The 17,921-nt window shown below is 48.1% G+C and overlaps 1 protein-coding gene across 1 annotated transcript in view; it reads right to left on the bottom strand.

The window, feature by feature from the left end:
- HYDIN (HYDIN axonemal central pair apparatus protein) overlaps nt 1–17,921 on the bottom strand; it is a 363,532-nt gene that overhangs the window by 91,673 nt on the left and 253,938 nt on the right. The window contains exons 39-45 of the mRNA XM_034638025.1: nt 17,334–17,504; nt 14,569–14,742; nt 12,676–12,890; nt 7,821–7,958; nt 5,683–5,866; nt 3,118–3,259; nt 859–1,018 (exon numbers count right to left, since the gene is read on the bottom strand). Coding sequence (XP_034493916.1) covers nt 859–1,018; nt 3,118–3,259; nt 5,683–5,866; nt 7,821–7,958; nt 12,676–12,890; nt 14,569–14,742; nt 17,334–17,504 — 1,184 coding nt within the window. The remainder of the gene's footprint in view (nt 1–858; nt 1,019–3,117; nt 3,260–5,682; nt 5,867–7,820; nt 7,959–12,675; nt 12,891–14,568; nt 14,743–17,333; nt 17,505–17,921) is intronic.

Below are 17,921 nucleotides of genomic sequence, written 5' to 3'. Positions count from 1 at the left end.
AGCCCAGGACAAAGCAGCCCGAGGCCAGTGACAGTCTAGACTCCAGGCCTGCTTGCCTCTCGTGCTGTTCTTGCTCCCAAGCCTGGGCCATTTCTGTACATGCAGACCCTGCTCCTTCCTGAGCTCTACGGGATTGTGACCCCTGGGCATGAATTCCTCTGCTCTCACCTCTACCCAGATGTGGTCACTGTCTCTTGCTCATCCACCTTGTCTGGGAGGCATGATTTCGCTTCACCCTCAGAGGGTCTGGTGCTGGGACAGCCCCCATGCACACCGGCTAGCTAGCTACCCTGCTGGGCTGTGAGTGCCACCCTGGCTGTTCTGCCTTTCCCGGGTCATGGCAGCAGAGACATGACTGCTAAGCTTGGCAGGCTGATAAACTATCGCTACGTGTCTGCAAGGACAAGCTGATGTTAGAGTGTCTACCTTGACTGTTGTTAAGATAAGCTCTTGGTTGAACGGAGGGGGACCCTTGACTTTGTGGCTTGCTGGAGGCCGGCTGTTAATACCAGCCTATTCACCAGCATCCAGGGGACCTGGGGGGACAGTGGAAAGAGCAAGGACTGTGGTCAGACATAAGTGGGTGGGGTCTTTGAACTCTCTCGGCCCCAGATGGGCCTCATGTCTCTGAACCCCACAGGGTGGGAGGGGAGACAAAACAAAGTGCAGACAGAGCTCTGGGCACATAATCAGCTTTCAACAAATGTCAGCCTCTTTCCTCCTACCTTCTGCTCCACCACAAGATCCAAACAGTATCAGGTCAATTTTGTGGAAGGGAAATGTACTGGCTTGATGGGTGGTGAGAAGGACCATTCCCTCTGTTCTGCCTCTTGCTAAGGAGCAAGTGAGGGTTGCTACCTGCCGGTTTGTTTGAGATTTCTTCGGGATAGGTTCCTCTTTTACTGGTCCTTGCTTTGGCTTTTTGACCCTCCGTTTTAGCTCATCTTCTTCCCTTTGCCGCTCAAGTTCCTGCTGTAGCTTCTTTTCATGCATCTCCCTTGCCAGCCTCTCCAGTTCCCTTTATTAAACCAGGCAGAGAAAACAGAGTTCAGAGCCCCTCCTGCCCCAAGCCCCACCTCCGCCTGGGCGTGTCTGATGGAGGGACATGGGAAGAGCTTTCCTGGGCATAAAAAGAAAGAGTGAACCAAAGAAATCTGGGTAAATAGGAAGGTAGGTAGGTAGGAAGGAAGCAAGGAAGGAAAGGAGGAAGGAAGGAAGGAAGGAAGGAAGGAAGGAAGGAAGGAAGGAAGGAAGGAAGGAAGGGAGAAGTTAGGGAGGGAGTTAGGAAGGAGGGACGGAGGGAGGGAAGGGAAGGAAAGAAGGAAAGAAAGGAGGGTCTTTGGTCATTCAGCAAAACTGATGAACTCAAACTCAACTAAGAGGAATTCTCAATCTGTATTTCTATTCTAATCTTCTTTCACAGGAGAGCAGGCAAGGGCTGAAAATAAGATTGATGTTAATAGCTTTTAAAAAGTAACTTTCAGGGGTGCCTGGGTGACACAGTCGGTTAAGTGTCCGACTCTTGATTTTGGCTCAGGTCAGGATCTCAGGGTCATGGATCGAGTCCTGAGTCGAGCCCCATGTGGAGCCCGGTGTCAGGTTCCACGCACAGTGGGGAGTCTGCTGGAGATTTTCTCTCCCTCTGCCCTTGTCCCTTGCTCATGTGCACTCTCTCTCTCTCTCTCTCTCTCTTTAAAATGAATACATATCAGTTCAGATGAGGCCCAGCTTCTTACACTGTCACGTCTGATGTTCAGACAATAAGAAATCATGTTTTAAATAGCATCCGTAATGGCTAGCTTAGGGCCATGGTGCTGGATCTGAAAGCCGAATTCTCCTCCCTCTCTCTCCCCCCACCCCACCTCCCTCCCTGCTATGGACTCAGCTGTCCCCGTCCTGCTGCCAAGGGCAGAGAGGGCACCAAGTACAAACAAGCAGGGAGAGGACAGCATTTCTGAAAATACAAACCCCCTGTTTTCATCTCTAGGAATCCCTGGTTGCTCCTGGTTGCTGTGACTCTCTACCCACTGAAGTCAACTCTTCATTACTTCGTGTGTGTGTGTGTGTGTGTGTGTGTGTGTGTGTGTGTGTGACACAAACAAATTATCGTTGAGCTTTGAGGATCAGATTTACATTTTCTAAGTCCACCATGAGATGAATTCCTGAAAGGAATGATCTGGATGAGAAAGAAAAGAGATCCCTTTGGAATCCCAAAGCCAATCTTTATATACCTGTGGAGGACTAGGCATTTTTACAATGGACCATGCAGATGAAGAAATGAGGGCATACTATGGGGACAGAGAGGACATAAAAGCTCTTTTGGGGTCAGTGGGAGTAATCTGGAGGCAGAGGGAGAGCAGAGAAGGAGGTTAAATAGAAGGGCAAGTATCTTGGCTCTGCCCCTTCTAATGTTTGAAATTCAATGGGGGGTAAGCTATATGCCCTCCTCCCCTGGCATGTTTGAAGGTTTGGGGCAGGAAGGACATATATCCTTCTGCCTACCTGCAGCTGAGATAGCCTGAGTCTCCTGGGCCCCAGGTGGTGTGGAGGGGATCCAGCCATTCCTATGTGGTCCCCAGTGATGGGCACAGAGAGTGGCCGAGAGCCTGCCCAGGGTCTCTGGTGAAACGCCCAGGCCGAGGATCAAGTGGGAGAGGCAGCCAGAACTCAGGGGACAGAGAACACCACCAAAGGCCAAGACGTTGGCCAGGGAAGGAGAAATGGCCAAGTTCTGGGGAACAACCATTAAGCTCATGTCAATAGAGTGGCCCCTCGGTCACCAGCTGCGGACACCTGAGCACAGAGGCTGATGAGTCACACCTAAGGGGGCAGTTGTCAGGAGACGCTGGGGAGAGCCCCAGGACAGCACAGGGGCCAGAAGCCCAACCCCATTACATCATATCACCTTCCCCTAGTCTCAGATGCCCTCCAGAGAGAAGGAAGGAGAGGATAATGGGAGAAACCCAGAAAGGCTGCAGCGACCAACTCCCTCACTGGGCAACGTGTTTTCCTGATCTTGGCAGGTCATCCTCCTGGAAGGTGACCCTAGTCTCCAGGATGGGCTGTGTGTTACTCCCAGGAGAACCACTTCCACTCCCACTAGCCCTTGATTCTGACCTCTTTTTCCTCTCGCGGAGGGCCTGTTGAACCTCGCGATTGAACATGATCTTCTCCTCCTCTGTCATGGCATCGTACTCTTCCTCATCCATGTATTGGAGACGCTCCTTCTCTTTCTCAAGTGCCTCCCTGCGTTTGTGTTCTGTGGAGGGAACAGAGACAGGAAGGTGAGGGAAGGTAACTCCCCAGCCTTGGCTGCGGGGGTCCCCTGGTGGCTTAGCTCCCAGCCCACACAGAGGGTCTGCGCCAGGGGGTGGGGGCTCGTGCCATTGGCGGCATTCCTGATCTCTGGTGGGCCTTCCATCACTCACACAGTTCCAAGCCTGGTCTCCATCTGGAACAGTAGTTCCAAAGATGTCCACGTCCTAATCCCTGAAGGGTGAATATGTGACCTGGCATGGTGGAGAGGATTTTGCAGATGTGATTATGCTAAGGACCTTGAACTGGGGAGATGGTCCTGGATTGTCTGAGTGGGCCCAGTATAACCACAAAGGTCCTTGTAGGAGGGAGGCAGGAGAGTCAGAGTCAGAGAAGGAGAGAAGACGATGGAAGCAGAGGTCAGAAGGCTGTGAAGTAGGGACCATGAGCTGAGGAAGGCAGGTGGCCTCTAGAAGCTCTAGAAGACAAGGGAAAGGATTCTCTCCCTGGAGTCTTTAAAGGAACGTGGCCCTGCTGACACCCCGCTTTTAAGACTTCTAACTCCGAGAACTGTAAGATAGTACATCTGTGTTGTTCAAAGTCATCAAGTTTGTGGTAATTTGCTACCGCAGCAATAAGGAAGTAATAGGCCACCCGCTGACTTTATCCATGATGAACATATGCCACCAGAGTCCTCAGGGTGACAGAGCCATTTGCAGAAAAAGGGGCACTGTCCTCCACACCCTACAGATTCCAGGCCCACACCCAGCACAAAGGCTCTTGGCTTCTTTTCCATGCTTCACGGGCATGACTTCCCACCTTCCATTCTTGGGGGTTTGAGCTTTGGGTTCAGAGAGATGTATCTGGAGATCATTCTCTGACACTTACGAAGGGGTAGAAACAGATAAGAACAATGATTCTACCTTCATCGGCTGTGGTGGGGATCAAGTAATCCTGTAAAGCTAGTGCCTGACAAATTCATAAATGTTCAGTAAAAATTAGATTTTAATATAATAATATTGTTACTAGGATGCTGCCTCAGGATTTTTTCAAATGCAGATGATTTTGGGGAGAGGAGCCCATAATGCAACTGTGCAAAACTTCAATCCACAGGTAATTGAGAAAATGAAAAGAGATATTTTCTTTTAAGTTGATGATATGGGGAAATGAGCTTTCTGGAAAACCAGGAAGCTGGAGGCTGGAACCCCGCTGGGGATGCCTGGCCATTCTTCTTAGTTTTTCTCTGGATGAGAATGTAAGGAAGCAGTCTTTGAGTTTAAGAACTAAGAGAGCTCATATTTGTAATTATTTCCTTAAATGGAAAAGCATTATGATTTGTGTGGATTTTCCAGAAGAGAGAGGGAAGGCCAAGTAAGGAAGGGCAGTGATGTGACCAGAGCTGAGGCTAGAGCAGGACTCTGCCTCCCAGGGACAGCGTGGCCTTCCCTGGGGACCAAGATTTGCTACATTTGCTTCTGCCTAAAGTGGGAACTCAAGCTAACATTACTCTGTGCGTGTATCTATTTTTCAGTCACTGAAATTTTTTTCAGGCCACTGTTGTAGTGACAGAAAATGCAAAGGTTTCAGAGTTACACAGACCTTACTAATTTGCTGTGTGAATTTTTTAAAAAAGATTTATTTATTTGAGAGAGAGAGCAAGAGAGAGCTGAGTGTGTGTGTGGGGTGAAGAGCAGAGGGAGAGGAAGAAAGAGAATCTTTTAAGCAGACTCCCACTGAGCACAGAGCCTGACGCAGGGCTTGATCCCATGACCCTGAGATCATGACCTGAGACGAAACCAAGAGTCAGATGCTTAAGAGACTGAGCCACTCAGGTGCCTCTTTGCTGTGTGATCTTACACCAGACTTTTCATATCTCTGAGCCTCATTTTCCTCATCTGGAAAAGGGGGACAATGATCTTCAGAGAGTTACTGAGAGGGTTAAATAACCCCAAACACCATTTAGAGACATTTCAAAGGTACAGAGGATTTGCCGCAGTGCCTGGGCACAGCAGGCCACGACGCGGAAACTGGTTTGTACCGTTGGTCGGCACCTCCAGTTGGGCAGGAAATGCACAGTCGTCTTGAACAAAAGCAAGCAGCTAACAGGTCACCTGAGTCAGGATGGGACCGGTGATGCATTCCTCTCGGCTTGGCTGTGATTACAGAGAAGACGAAAGGACGCAGTGTGATATTGGGGGAAAGGGGAATGTGTCTGTTATGAAAAGAGCCAGCTGGGTTCATCCCTCATCCTGTTGTCTCTCAACAGGTCACCTCGGTCAGCCAGGCACCTTACAGGGCAGAGGTGAGCCCTGACAACATGGCAAAGGGAACAATGTCCTCTGCCCAAGGGGTCATCCTGGAGGGGAAGCATTTCACAAAGACCACAGCTTTGCCAAAGGGACAGCCCAGGAGGGCATGAGGCCCTACCTTCTTGCTCCTTTTTGGCCTTCTCCTGGGCCTTCATGGCTGTGTAATCCTGGGCCATGTTGACAACATAGATGTGGTCCTGGTTGCCAATGGCCTTCAGCAGGCAGAGGAGAGCCACAGCTACGTTCCGAGCGAAGAGGGTCTCGAGGCTGTCAAACACCACTCCTTGGAAGCAGTCACTCAGCTGAAACCACAGTGAGCAGACAGTTACTAGGGCCACAGTTGCCCAGTTCTCTATGGAGAACACTGCCATTCTTCTTATGCTTTCCCTGGGGCTGCAACTGGTTCTGCAGACCTACTGGGCTCCAGTGAAAATACTGCAAAACCCGTGAAACCACCTTTCCACCTGCCATGTTCAATGCACTATTAGAAAATACAAGAGAAACATCCAAATATTTTATCAGTCATGATTGATCCTTATCATATGTATTTGTGGAGTGAAAGATTGATTCTGTCGCTGCGGAAATAAGGAAAGCGAACGGAATGTGAAAGTCAGGGTCTGGGAAGGTCCATGAGGTGCGGGGACAGAAGATGGAAAGGCAGGATATTCCCATGCACCGAATAACAGACAGCAAGGGCAGCAGGAGGAGGTGGGCCTTTCTCAGTGTTATTAATGCCTTGGTGTGTCAGGATCCTGATCACATTAATCACTGAAGGGCACCCTCTGCTGTACCGCAGTGTTACTCAAAGGGTAGTACACAGACGGGCCATCCCAGGCCAGGCGCTGCTCACCTACCAGATCCCTTCCTTCCTTCCTTCCTTTTTTTTTTTTTTAAGATTTTATTTATTTATTTGAGAGAGAGAGGGAGAGAAAGAGAGAGCACGAGTAGGGGGAGCGGTACACAGAGGGAGAAGCAGACTCCCCGCTGAGCAGGGAGCCTGATGCGGGGCTCGATCTCAGCACCCTGGGATCATGACCCGAGCCGAAGGCAGACCCTTAGCCTACTGAGCCCCCCAGGCGCCCCATCACTACCAGTTTTTGATGAGACAAGAATCGTGTATCAGAATGTAAATCAACTACATCACTAAAGACACCATTTACTTCAGCTGCTGTTTTTTCGTTTTCTTTATAGCAAAACCGTCCTGATGAAGGAAGCAGTGCAAGGTCCATGTTTCATCCAGGGTCAGTGCTCCGAGTCGCTCAGCTATCCTGGACCCCTGTGGGCTGGCCCCGTGGTTAACCTGGGTCCGTGGCATAGCTGAGCACGTACCAGCCCGCCCTGCTCACATCTGCTGAGAGGGACAGCACCTTGAACACACTGGCATTCACACCTGAACACAAGCCATTTCCTGTGATGACATTCCTCTTCTCCTCGGAAGCTCAGGCCCCGTTTTGTTATATTTAAATGTGCAACTAATACTGTGGCCTAGTTCCAAAAATCCAAGGCAAATGGACAACTCCAAGACCTGGTAAGCAATTTAGCTCTCTGTAAACCTTAAGCAGCAAACAGGCTTAAGTGGTACCCTCCCCACCCCTGCTGATCTTGTTTGCTTTTCTTTAACTGTACAACACTTATGAATAATTTTTTTAAAAAATGGAAACAGTTATTGTATTTCTTGACTTTAAAAGCAATCTGCCATTGTGAAATGATTCAGGAATGTATGGAGAGAACTAAAAATCCATTACGCTGCTAACCAAAGGTAACCACAGTTACCTGGGCCTTACGAGTTTGTACTACGCGTGTAAGACACATATTTAGAAAAACTTTTATAGAAATGTACTTGTGTTTTATACACTATTTCATAATCTGCTTTTCTCATTGAATAATATATCGAAGACAAATTTTTACAGGAATTAATATAGCTCTAAATTCTAACTTTCCATGGCTCCACATTATGATATTTAATACACTGCCGTAGGGCTGTATCATAACTGATTTTTAAAAAAATATGTAACCTGCTCACTGATCCTTTGAGGTGCATGGCTTCAGGCTGCAGACTGCGCCAGGGCCAGGGGCTGAGCAGGGCTGTCAAAAGGACAAGTCAATGACTGTGGGGGATGAAGAAACCCATCTTTCCTCTCCAGGGCCCCTGGGTGCTAAGCTGCCGCAGCACGGGGCTACAGATCGGAACCCCAGCACCCAGCTCAGGGAGGGAGTCTGCGCCCTGCAGCTCTGTGCGGGTGGGCAGAGACGCACCTGGAGGCGCTCAGACAGGATCTGGGTGAGTAGGTCCTCAGGAAGCACACAGCTCATGAGCCCAGTCTCACCTCCGATACTGGGACTGATGCTGAGCCGGCGCTGCGTTGGCCCCGTAGGGAGGGGGCTGGAGGAAACCTGTTGAGCGGGAAAAGGATGAGGAGTTAGAATCCAGCTTGGCGTCCCAGCAGCTCTCACAACACTTACAAGCCATATGACCTCGCGGAAATCATGAGATCTCTCTGTGCCTCATTTCCTCATCTGTAAAATGGGGATTGCCGTGTAAAATGGAAAATGCCTATCTTCCTTAAAGAATTGCTGTAAGCTTTAAGCAGGGACACTGTGGAAGGTGTGGAATGTACTGAACAGCATGAATTTGTTCATTCAAGAAATATTAATTGAGCACCTCCCCTGCACGAGGGACCCCTCTAGAACTAGGGATACAACAACAAACAAGGCTGGCAATGTTGCTGCCCATGTGGTCCTCCTTGCAAATGGGGCAGACAGAAAAGGACCATGTGAATATACAAATTAACAACAGTCTCAGGGAGTGACAAGTGCCAGGAAGAACAGCATGAGGTAAAGGGACAGAGAGCGGGGACAGAGTTGGACAATAAAGAATGAGAAAGGTCCTGAGAGAAGAGTCTTTCTGTGAGGGAACAGCCAGCTCCCTCCACACAAGCGTGCTTGCTGGGATCTGGGGAGCACATGGGAGCCCAGTGTAATTGGACTGAGTGAGCGATGGGGAAGAGGGCCGGGCTTCACTGAAGTCTAAGACATAGTCAGGGGTGAATATGCAGGGCTTGTACACCACAGTGAGGAATTTGGATTTTATTCCAAGTATTTTGGGAAGTTGTTGGCATGTTTCAGGCAGACATGTGATCTGAGTTTTATTTTTGAAAGACCATGGTGCTTGCTGTTTGGGATGACAAGAGTGGAAGCAGGAAGACTAGTCAGTTACCTAGTTAGTTAGTTAGGTATTTAGTTAGAAGTTACCTCACTCCAGGAAGGAGATGATGGCGGCAGGGATGAGGATGGTCATGGTGGAGGTGGGGAGAAGTGGCTGACACTTTCCTTTGCATCCTATCCCACCAGGGCTTGGGAGGGGATGTGAAAGAAAGAGGGGCCCCAAGAATGACTGCTTGAGTGTTGGCCTGATCAAGTTGGAAAATGGGAAATTCATTTATTAAGAAAGGAAAAACTGAGGGAAGAGCAATTTTTTTGTCTTGTTCTGTGTTGGGAGTGGGCCAGAATTACTTTTCAGACACACAAATTTTGAGAGGTCTTTAAGTCATTCAAGAGAGATACTGAATGTGAGTTTGGATGTATGAACCTGAGCTGGGAAGAAATTGGGGTGGGAGAAAGAAATTTGAGGGTCACACGCATACTGAAAATATTTAAGAACTTGAAGCCATGATCTGGATGAGATCACCGATGGAGAAAAGGTAGCTAACAAAAAGAAAAGAGTAGATGACTCCGTTCTAGTCTAGTCCAAAATCCTAAGGCTCTGGAGGAGGTGGAGAAGCTGGAGGAGAGGAGGGAGTCCTTTACGGGGCAGAGGGAAAGTGGAAGAGTGTGGTGTTCCGATGGCTGGGAAGCACTTCCAAGAGGAGTAGTTATCAGCTGCCATGAGGTCACAGGAGATGAGGACAGAACACTGGCCACGGGATCTGGCAAGATGAATGCCAGTGACCTTGAAAGGAGTGGTCCTTGGAGGTGGTAAGGACAATGGCCTCCCTGGAATAGGTCAAAGAGAGAACGGTGGTGAGGATAAGGAGGGAGGCCTGTGGCAATTCTTCAGAGGAACAGCTGTGAAGAGGAGTTGACTGGAGGAGGTAGCAGCTGGAGAGGGGTCTGGGGTCTCGGGGCAGTATTTTTAAAGATGGGAGGCAATATAGCATGCATAGATGCTGATGGGAAGGAGCCATGAGACAGGGCAAAAAGCAAACAGGAGAGAGGGGATGACTGCAGGAATTCAGCAGTTGAGTGAGAAGTGAGGGGGGGGCAGCGCCCAGGGGCAGGGCCTTAGATGAGAGCTGGGGCACTGACTCCGCCAGGAAAGGCACAGCGCTGGGCTGGGGTACAGCCTGGCTCGTAGAGCTGGTGGTGGGAGAATCAGGTGGTCGTCTTCCAATGTTGCTGCTCCCTCCATGCAGTCAGGAGAGAGATCATTAGCTGGGAATGGGGAACAGGAAAGGGCCTGAGAGGTTTGGAGAGTGATGACCTCCATAAAATAGTTATCTTGAAGAGAAGGAGGGCAAATTTACTACGGCAGACCAAAGGGTCTATTTGAGATTTGTGGTCTTAAATTTAGATGAAGACCATTCAGAAGAGAGGAGGATTGTCTCTAGCTGTGTTCAGCCACCCTGCACAGAGAAGGCGGAGAATTGGGTTTACCAGGGCTGAAGTTTTGCTTGGAGAGCATGAAGAAGGGGAAGGAGCAAGGGAGCGCCTACAGTGATAGACACAGTTTCCAAACGGGGTAAGAAAAGAAGTGAAGGGGTGGTAGGGAGTGAAGAAGTGGACTGGAGGTTTGTACGCGACCGATTACTTCCTGGAGTAAGTCATCTGGAAAGTTAGAAGATGTGGTCAGGAAGTAGGATGTGTAATGCAGAGGTCTTGGAGTTTATGGGTAATGATGAACAAGTTCTAGAACATGACCATAGCAGTGAGTACCTGACAAGGTTGTGGAATTGAGAAGTGTGAGTGTTGTCATTCAAAAGACCAGGATATCCAGCGGGTGCTCTCCTAGAACATGGTGACTTATAAATAAATGACCTTATATTACAGGTCATATCTTCATTATATGACATATTACAAATTTCTTCCCACTTGCAACATGACTAAACTTTCCGTCATTGGAGAGTTCACGCTTTAGGAGAGCTTTAGAAAACCAAACAGCCAACTCTGTGTGAAGCCTGCTGACAGGGTGACTGTTGTTCAAAGCATGAGTCCTGTCACACTGTGGCAGCCGCATGGGGGACAGGACAATCTTGAATAGGTTTTAAGTTCCCTATTTATTGAAAGGGGATTGGGGTCAGAATTAGGATTTTCTGCTGCCTTTGATATACTCTCAAAAGCCTTACTTCACTGTCCAGATGGAAGGAGCCCAATCGAAGAAAATGATACCCCATGACACCCTGTTTAATACAAATACGAGTTCTAGATCATCCATAAACATCTAGGTAAAAATACCATATTAGATCTTGAGAAGGAGGGTTAAATGTTGCTGCAAAAGGAAGTGAGTCAATGGTTTCAATGATCATTCAGTCAAGAAGGCTCGACTGAAGATCAAAGACGTCATCTGGCACATATTCAGCCCCGAGAGGGGTCCCATCCTATCTGCATACCTCCTCTCTCTCAAAGACCTTGGTTTCCACTCTGCTTACTTGCCCCATCCAAACTTCAACCTGCCTGGTCTATCCAACGTGTGGGCCTCCTCTTCTGGAAGGGCCTTCACCTCCTCTCCGTCTACCTCAGAGACCTGCTCCGAAATGCCCACCTCTCCCACTCCTCTTACTATGCTCTTGGACGGTAACAAGACCCACAGACTCTTCCTCTCTTCCTGTTTCTCCCCCTCTGCTGCCCTCCTCTTCATTCCTTCTCTCTGCAGGCTGGGCTTTCCATGTACTGATGCCACTCTCACGTACCCTGCCCCTTGCTCTGAGCACACTCCTGCCCCTGCAATGAGGACTTCGTGCTCTCCCTCTGAATAAAGGCTGCCACTTGCCGCTTAGGGAAATCTTACAACTGTGAAGTTATGGCTTCCTGTCCCAGCTGGGACATCAGCATTGCCAACTATCTTTTCTTTTGTCCGCCACGCATTTCTGGTTTTATTCCTTCCAGGGGACACATCAGTGCTTTGCCACTCTCCTCAAGTACGTTGTGCAGCACCAACCTCCCCAATGCCTCCTACAAAGACTTGGCATCCCGCACACGCGCTAGAGCCACTCAGCAAGACCTTCTCCAACCTCCACTCTCCACTGCCTCCCTCAGTTGCAGCTGGATCTGTTTTCACCTTCACTGATGCTGGAAGAAGCTGGCCCTTGTCTCCTTTGCCTGTGCTCCATCCTGCACTCCCCGTTTTCTCCAGGAATCTCGTTCCCTCTTGGGTGGGCCGTCACGCTCTACCCCTCCAGGAGCTCCTTTCCTTAGGGACTGCTTGTGCCTCCACCTCCTTTCAAGAAAGAACTCTCCTGATCCTAGGTTTGCTCCTCTAACAACTAGTCTTTTTTCCTTTCCTTTTAAACATCTTGGAAGCCTACGCTCACTTGACTCCACTTTCCCACCGACAACACATCACCCGCCTGTCTTTCACAGTGCCATCCCCGGTCTCTTGCTACAGCACCTGCTATCCTGCCAAGATTGTTTCTCAAAGTCCCTTGGCCGAGGCTCAAACTCCCTGACTTCTTTATGACTTTCCAAGACTCCTGCGCAGCAGCCCCCTCAATTTACATGAATGGTTTCATCCTGAGCATTCCTTCAGAATTAGGCTGAGCCATATGAAACTGCTGTTGTCAACCCAATTCTTTTTACAAACGTCTTTTTTTCACCAATCTCATTTTATTGCAAATATTTGAATGTGTGGTTATCTCCTTCAAAAGGCTCTTGGTGCAGCTTGAGCACAGGGATTTTTGCCTCATTTATCTTCACTTGGCTGGCACTCAACCCGGTGCCTCACGTTAAAGTTACTGCGAACGCCTGCTGGATGAACACTCCTTTCAGGACCGGCACCATGAGCCTGGAGAGGGAACCCGAGCAATGAAGTCGTGCTGCTCCGGCTGCAGGACCCTAAGGAGGAAGGGCAGGGGGAAGGAGGGCCCCAACCCTCCGTCTGGGGAGCCCTGATTTGTACCTGTGGCGTTTCAGGCGTGTGCTGGTGATGCTGCTTCTGAGAGCCAGAGCCGTGGCTCTCCGCCTTGCTTTTGGAGATCATCACGCTCCCACGCACCGTCTTTGCAGGTTTAAACTCAGGGGTCACCAGGGTGGATTCTGAGGTCAATTTGCCCAGGGTCTCACTGCTCAGACGTGTTTGTCCCACAGCAGTTTGGGTCGAAGCAGCATCCTGGGCTACACAGAGAGAGTGGATTTATATTAAAAGTCACCTGAGGATACTAAGGAGATGATGGTGGGTATGGCAGGACACCTGGTATGACCGGTGTGATTCTCTCGAGGAACACAAAACCGCCTCCATCTGCAGCTGCCCAGAGTGGCTGGGAGAAGAGGCTCCAGGCCCCAAGGTAGGATGACAATGGGCCTGGAGTCCAGGTTCCTCCGCGGCCCATCTTCCCAGGGGACCCCATGTTAGTCAGCCCCACGTTCTCTTCCAGCCCCAAGGGCAAGCACTTCTGAAAATGCTGGTACACGATGGCCCTGCCCTGGGACCCCAGCACCAGGGCGGGGTGATGAGGCTGTGTGCTAAGCAGCTGCAATGTTCTTCCAGTGCACAGGCAGACTCAGTAAAGCTCATTATTCCTTGTTGACCATTTCAGCAAATAGGCCCTCAGAACTCCCTGGAGAGTCGTCACTATGCCTACTCTGCTTATCTTTTCATGCGTCTTTCTCTGTCCCTCCCCCAGGAGCTGATTATAGGTACAAGGACTCCATAGTGCCCCTGGAGGTGGGGAGGGGGCAGGGGGCAAAGAGCCTGAAGCCACCAGTGGAGCAGTGGTACCCACTTTCTGCAGGCCGGTCCTGCGTTCATCCAGGCCCCGTCACCCCCAGTCCCTCCAGCCCCCTGACGCCTGCCGCCCACTCACGTTGCCCTGAGTCCTGTGCCCGCCCCGGCCGTGGCCGTCTTCACTGATGGCTGTGCAGTCTCTTCTGTGCCGTCCTTATGCCTCTCTGCTTTCCCTGTCCTTACCATCATTCTGCCATATCTTAAAAAGCCGGCTCTTCCCGATATAATATATAATAATACATAATATATAATATATAACAGTTTTTGTTTCGCCTTTCATTTCTGTCAAGACACCATCATTTCACCTCTTCTCTTCCCCTCACTGCCGATTTCTAAACCAGTAGTGTGGACCACATCTGTCCAACAGACATGTAATATGTGTGTAATTTAAAATTTTCTAGTAGTTGTATTAAAAAAGTACACATGGATTTCAATGGTATATTTTCTTTAACCCTATATATCCAAAATGTGATTGCTTCAACATGTAAACAATACAATTGTTACTCCATTATTTTATAGCCTTTTACTCATACTACATCCTCAAAACAAAACAAAAACACAACCCACAAAAACCCTTAGCAGCACATTTCAGTTTAGACTGGCCACATTTCAAGTGGCCAGTGGGTGTGGTGTGGGGCAGGCAGGATTGTCCACAGTGAACAGCAAGTACAGGTTTGGGGTTAACCCCTCCGTTGAATGGGCTTTCTCCCAAGTGCCCAGTGACCTCTGAACTATGAGCCACAGTGGCCTTCTCGCAGGACTCATTCTATCCGTACTTTGAGTGATCTCTGACTACATTCGCTGACCTGATACATTTTGGGAAGTCTTTACTCCATGTCTACTCTGTGCTAGGCACCATTCTAGGTGCTGGGAATACCTCAGTGACGAGAACTAACCACATCCCTGCTTCCAGCTGATATTCCTCGGGCTATAACTGGCAGCATGTTGTAAGTCAGCCGTCAACTGGGCATGGGGAGAAAAGCTCAGTGGGGGATACAGAGAAGATAGGCATTAGCAGGAGGGGTGCCAGGCACTTGACCACAGAAAGTCAGGGGAAATGGATCTTACTAGACTCTTCTCCTTCCTTCATGGACTGTTCTATGGCAGCCCTGATGCAGAGCTCCCGGGCCTGGATCCCCGGGATGTTTTTGCCGTCAGAGATGGCTTCAAGCACGATGGAGTCAATGTTCAAGCAGGCTGCGTTGTAGTATTTGGCCATGCTGACTGCAGTCGCCGACTTTCCTGAAGAAAAGGGTCAGGAGGTTGAATTTCCCGGCTCTCAGTGGCTCAGTGTCCCAGACAGAAGAAGCTTCTAAAAGAGAGACCCCTGTAAAGTGATCTAAGTGCTTTGCCTCTAAGTCTCTCCTGTGGCCAGAGGTGGCAGCAGAAAAGAGTAGGAAAACCTGAACCACGTGGATTCTGGTTCTCATTCCACCACCTGTGTGCTGTGTGATGGCAACACACACCCTCTCTGAACGTTCTCCTCAGTTGAAAGGTGATTCTATCAGATGATCTTTAAAAATTCTGTAGCTCTACGGGGTGCCTGAGTGGCTCAGTCAGTTAAGTGTCTACCTTTGGCTCAGGTCATGATCTCCAGGTCCTGGGATCGAGGTCAGTCTCCCTGCTCAGTGGGGAGTCTGCTTCTCCCTCTCCCTCTACCCTTCCACCCACTCTCAGATGCTTTCTCTTTCTCTCTGTCTCTCTCCCCCAAATAAATAAATAAATAAATAAATAAATAAATAAATAAATAAAATCTTCAAAAAAATTTTTTGTAGCTCCACTCTCTGATTCTAATAGGAAGACTTTTTTGGTTTAAAGAATAACTTATGCTGATCTTCCCCCCCCCATTTCAAAATATCTGCTCATTAAAAAGACAGCAGAAAATTCAAATGACAAGAGAAAAGAAAAAGAAAAGATCCATAATTTGCTCATCCAGAGATCTTACAGTTAGCATATGGCTGCTAAGTATGTATATATAACTAATTTATTTATATTTCTTAGGAAAAAGAAACAGGTTCTGTGGTAGGCTGAAGAAGGACCCCTCCCAAAGACATCCATATCCAAATGCCTGCAATCCATGATTATGTTACTTTATGTGGTAAAGCTGCTTTGCAGTTGCTATTAAGTTAAGGATCCTGATATGGGAAGTTATCCTCGATTGTCTGGGTGGGCCCAATGTAATTGCAAGGGCCCTTACAAGAGACAAACAGGAGAGGACAGGTGATGTGATGATGAAGCAAAGGAGGAGAGACTGGAAGATGCTATGATGCCAGTTTTTGTTTTTGTTTTTTTTTTAAGATTTATTTACTTATTTATTTGAGAGCAAGAGAGTGAGAAAGAGAGAGAGAGACAGCATGTGAGTGAGCAGGGGGAGGAGTGGAAGGAGAGGGAGAGAATCTCAAGCAGACACCTTGCTGAGCACGGAGCCCAACGTAGGGCTTGATCTCATGACCCTGAGATCCTGACCTGAGCTGAAATCAAGAGTGAGATGCTTAACCGACTGAGCTACCCAGGCGCTCCTGTGATGCCGGTTTTGAAGGCAGAGGACGGGGTCCCAAGCCAAGGAATGCAGGTGACATTTCTAGAATCTACAAAAAGGAAAGGAAATGGATTCTGTGCTATGTGCCTCCAGAAGGAATGCAGCCCTACAGACACATGTGAGATTTCTGATCTTCAGAAAGAAAGTAAATTTGCATTATACCAACCTACTACGTGTGGGGCTATCTATTACAGTAGCAACAGGAAATTAATACAGACTGCAAATCCTAGGTATGATATTTTTTCTCATTTAAAATGATGTCTCGTGAACATCTTTCTGTTCATTCAATACACTTCTATGGCACTTTGAAAAAATTGTGGTGATATGCACACAAACTTTACCGTTTTAACCGTATTGAAGCACACAGTTGAGCTGCATTAGTAGGTTCACATTGTGGTATGACCATCACCACCATCAAGCTCCGGCACTTTCTCACCTTCCCACATGGAAACTCTGTACCCATTACACAATAAGCTCCCATCCTTCCCTTTCCCCAGCCCCTGGAAACCACCCCTATACTTTCTATGAGTCTGACTACTCTAAGTACTGCATGTAAGTGGACTCATACAGCCATTGTCCTTTGGTGATGACTTCACTTAGTGTAATGACTTCAGTGTTCATCCATGTTGTAGCAGGAGGTGTCAGGATCTCCCTCCTTTTTGAGGCTGAATAATAGCCCATCGGACCACATTTTGTCTTTCCATTCATCTGTCAATGGACAGTTAGTCTGTTTCTAGCTTTTGGCTATTGCGAGCAATGCTGCTATGAACATGGGTGCATGAAACACTGTTTTTAGTGGCAAAATAACTTACTTTATGAATGTACTAAGGCTTAATTAGCCGGTCTTCCATACTGAATGCTTCAATTGCTCCCCATTTTTTATTATGGAAAGCAATGCCGCAGTGAGCATTCATGCAGTTAATCTTTGTCCACACTGTTAAATATTTTCCTATTTCTATAAATTTATAGAAGTAATATTGCCAGTTCAAAGGGCTTGCACATATTTCCCCCTCTCTTTTTAAATGATTTAATGTCTTGGATTTTTCTCTAATATTTTAATATTTTTAAATTACTGAAAGAATATAAGCTCAAACAATTCAGAGATGCATTAATTAAAAATAAGGGGTTCCTGCTCTTTCTCTAATCCTGTATCCCTGACGTTGGCAACTGAATAGTTTGGGGACAGTCCTGTGGTATATAAAGTTCAAACAAAAGAATCTTTTATTGTCTCAAAAATTACACGTGCAAACTTCACCTAAACCCCAAAGGGGCAACCGTTCAGGGCTGTGCATACCAGACAAGGGTGTCCCATGGATGATGATGGCGATGCCTTTCCTGTTCTTGGCCATGCGGTCTTCTGCAGAAATATCAATGCCCAGGTAGCGAGCGATTGCCTTGTTTACTGGGTTGTTCTCTACTTCTCCAACTTCTGTGGAGTGGCTGTCAATGCTCTGTAACTTGTCAGCTGCAAAGTAAAAATATACGTGTGCAAGTGAGTGCACGTGGACACACCCGGAATTCACATGGTCTGATGGAAAGGGGAACAACTTTTCCTTTTTTTGACACTGTTGTTTTATAACGACAAATCATCTGCTGCAAATGTTCGCACTCCCCCATGTGGCATATGGGAGTGCCTTTTTTGGCTAATAATTTGTCCACAGCTACTAGAATTGAAAATACAGATACTGTCTGACTGTTAATTCTATTTTGGGGTAATCTGCCCTCCTGAAAAAACAATACTAGACACTAGCTGAATCTGCAACATGACAGGAAATGACTGAATAAGTGATGGCATATTCATACTGCAGAATTAACACCCAGTAGTGCTAGAAGGCTTGAGGGTGCCTTTCAGGGAGAAAAGTGAAAAGGCTCTGGACAGTCT

The sequence above is a fragment of the Ailuropoda melanoleuca genome, chromosome 12 (assembly GCF_002007445.2).
Source record: "Ailuropoda melanoleuca isolate Jingjing chromosome 12, ASM200744v2, whole genome shotgun sequence".
Lineage (NCBI taxonomy): Eukaryota > Metazoa > Chordata > Mammalia > Carnivora > Ursidae > Ailuropoda > Ailuropoda melanoleuca.
This window is presented reverse-complemented; position numbering and strand designations above follow the sequence as displayed.